Here is a 2,348-nt window from a genome sequence, read left to right as displayed (position 1 = left end):
CACCAGCCCAGCTGGGATGACCCCACGCTGGCCATCGCGCTGGTCTGCAACGCCAGCACCTTCCTCCTGCTCTACGTCATCCCCGAGGTGACACACGTGACACGGCGCAGCCCCGAGCAGGCCTTTGAGGACGATGGCTACCCCACGCGTGGGGTGGGCTACGAGACCATCCTCAAGGAGCAGAAGTCGCAGAGCATGTTCGTGGAGAACAAGGCCTTCTCCATGGATGAGCCGTCCTTCGGTAGGCACCAGGGCCCACCAGGGACCCTCTCACCCCATGGCAGGGCTGCCAGTGGGCTCTAAGGACCCTCTTGGGGACCCTGAGGGATGTCCCCACCGGGTATGGCAGGGGTGGGTGGGTGACGAGATGTCTGGCAGTGACCTGCCCGGCACTGGCGCCTGCTGCTGTTGTGGCTCCCGAGAACTGGCCGGGCTGGGCGTACCAGTTTGGGCTGAGCCCCGCAGCCGCAGGGAGCTCCCTCCCCGGCGTGGGGTGCCCGCGGCTCCTGCCCCTCCGCCCCGGGCCCACGAGCCCCTGCAATAACACGGGGTGGTGACGGTCCCAATGGGCATCGTGGGCGGCCACGCCAGGTGTCTGCGCCCCATGGTGGAGGGAGGGTCCCCTCTGAGCAGCACCTGCACCCGAGAGACCCTACAATAACAAACCATGGCCAGGCAGCTGCGATGCAACCGCGGGGCACAGGAGTGCCCCGCGGGAAAGGCACGGAGCTGCTGAGTCAGCTCGTTAAAGCTGCTAACGAGGTACGGGGAGCCCCAGTGGGGTGGCAGTGGCTCCGTGGTGACTGTCCCCATGTCTTGGCAGCCAAGAAGCCGGTGTCCCCGTACAGTGGCTACAACGGGCAGCTGCTGACCAGCGTGTACCAGCCCACCGAGATGGCTCTGATGCACAAGGGGACGGTGAGTGTGACACCAGGGGTGGCCACATCCTGCCAGGCTTCCGACTGGAGCAACTGGGGTGGGGGACAGGGTGTGGGGCTCCTGTGACCCCTGTGTCCCAATGGCTGCTTTAACGGGGTGGGGCCCCTCCGAACCTTCCACCCCCGGGACCCCGCGGGGCTGGGGGGCTCCCGGTGCTGTGACACCCCCGTGTCTGTCCCTCAGAGCGAAGGTCCCTATGACGTGATCCTGCCCCGCGCCTCCACCAGCCCCTTGCCCGGCAGCGCCAGCTCCACGCTCCGAGCCGAGGACGCCTTCACGGTACAGGCCCGGCACTCCAGCATCCCCAGGGACACCCGGAGCTGCCAGGTGGGTGAACGGTGCCTGCGGCGGGGGCAAAGTCCGGCCCTGCCATGGCGACGGCTCTTCCCAGCACCCAGAGCTCCCCCCGGTGGGTCAGGGTACACGTCTCACCTGGTGTGGGTGCCGTGATCCTGCTGCCATCCCAGTGCCACCCCGCTCTGCCCGCAGGTGCAGTCCCCGTACAGCAGGAACCGGTGGTGAAGCCCCCGTGACGCAGCTCCCACAGCGCCGGCACGGCCGCGGCCCCTCCGTCCCGCTCCCGAGGGCTCACCGGGCCTCATCCCACCCTGACATGTGAATCCCACCCATGGGATGCCTGGACACGGTCCCAGAGCCAGCGCTCCCACCTGCCCGTCCCACCTGGCCGTGGCACCCGCAAGCCACCAGCTGTGCCCGGACCCCGCATCCCTGCCTCAAGGACAGGCTCCCGTGAGGACACCCCCAGCTGTCACCTCACTGCCTTTGTGACGCACAGACCCTGTCTCCCCCAGGCCATGGACCCTCCGAAGCTGGGGAGCCAGCGGGACCCGGCCCAGGGCACCCTCAGCACCGAGCCCCTGGCTCTGCACTGACCCCCACCAGCCCTGGGGACCCCCAGCCCAGCTGGCCCCATCCCACCGCAGGGCACAAGGGGACACGAGGCTGTCCCCAGCTCTGCCTCCTTCTGTGCCTCTGTTTCCCCACTGCTGGGGAAGGGGGGCTGCTGGGGGTCCAGGGGATCAGTGCCTTGCTGGGGCTGGGGACCGGCCCCCCACAGCTCCAGCCGCCTTCCCGGTGCCTTCCCCCCTCGGGGCTCGGGGACCCCTGCAGGGAGTGGGGAGGGAGCTGGGCCCCTCGCCCTCCTCGCTGCTTTCTCTGTCAAATTCCTTTTCCCACTTTTTTTCAGGTCACCCCAATAAAGGTGGTTTTTCCTATGGTGCTGTCACAGCTGGTCTGTGGTGGGAGTCCCAGGTGCTCCCAATGCCACCGGCTGCTCCCACCGGCTCAGCCCCATTCCCTCCTTTAGGGGAGTGACAGGGAGCATGGGGGGGGGCGCTCCGAGCAGGGTCCTCGGCACCCCCTCCCCCCCAGCGGGGGGCGCCGGGCCG

At 68.5% G+C, this 2,348-nt stretch overlaps 1 protein-coding gene across 1 annotated transcript in view; it reads left to right on the top strand.

Annotated features, from left to right (window-relative positions):
• GPRC5C (G protein-coupled receptor class C group 5 member C) overlaps positions 1 to 2,175 on the top strand; it is a gene marked incomplete at its 5' end in the record, with an annotated part of 2,685 nt that extends 510 nt beyond the window's left edge. The window contains 4 exons of the mRNA XM_008631630.2: positions 7 to 241; positions 824 to 918; positions 1,123 to 1,266; positions 1,429 to 2,175. Of these exons, the coding sequence (XP_008629852.1) occupies positions 7 to 241; positions 824 to 918; positions 1,123 to 1,266; positions 1,429 to 1,461 (507 nt within the window). The remainder of the gene's footprint in view (positions 1 to 6; positions 242 to 823; positions 919 to 1,122; positions 1,267 to 1,428) is intronic.
• Between the last annotated feature and the right edge of the window lie 173 nt (positions 2,176 to 2,348).

Source organism: Corvus brachyrhynchos, unplaced genomic scaffold (assembly GCF_000691975.1).
Source record: "Corvus brachyrhynchos isolate BGI_N302 unplaced genomic scaffold, ASM69197v1 scaffold340, whole genome shotgun sequence".
NCBI lineage: Eukaryota > Metazoa > Chordata > Aves > Passeriformes > Corvidae > Corvus > Corvus brachyrhynchos.
Note: the sequence above shows the minus strand (reverse complement) of the source record. Positions and strands in the feature narration are given on the sequence as shown.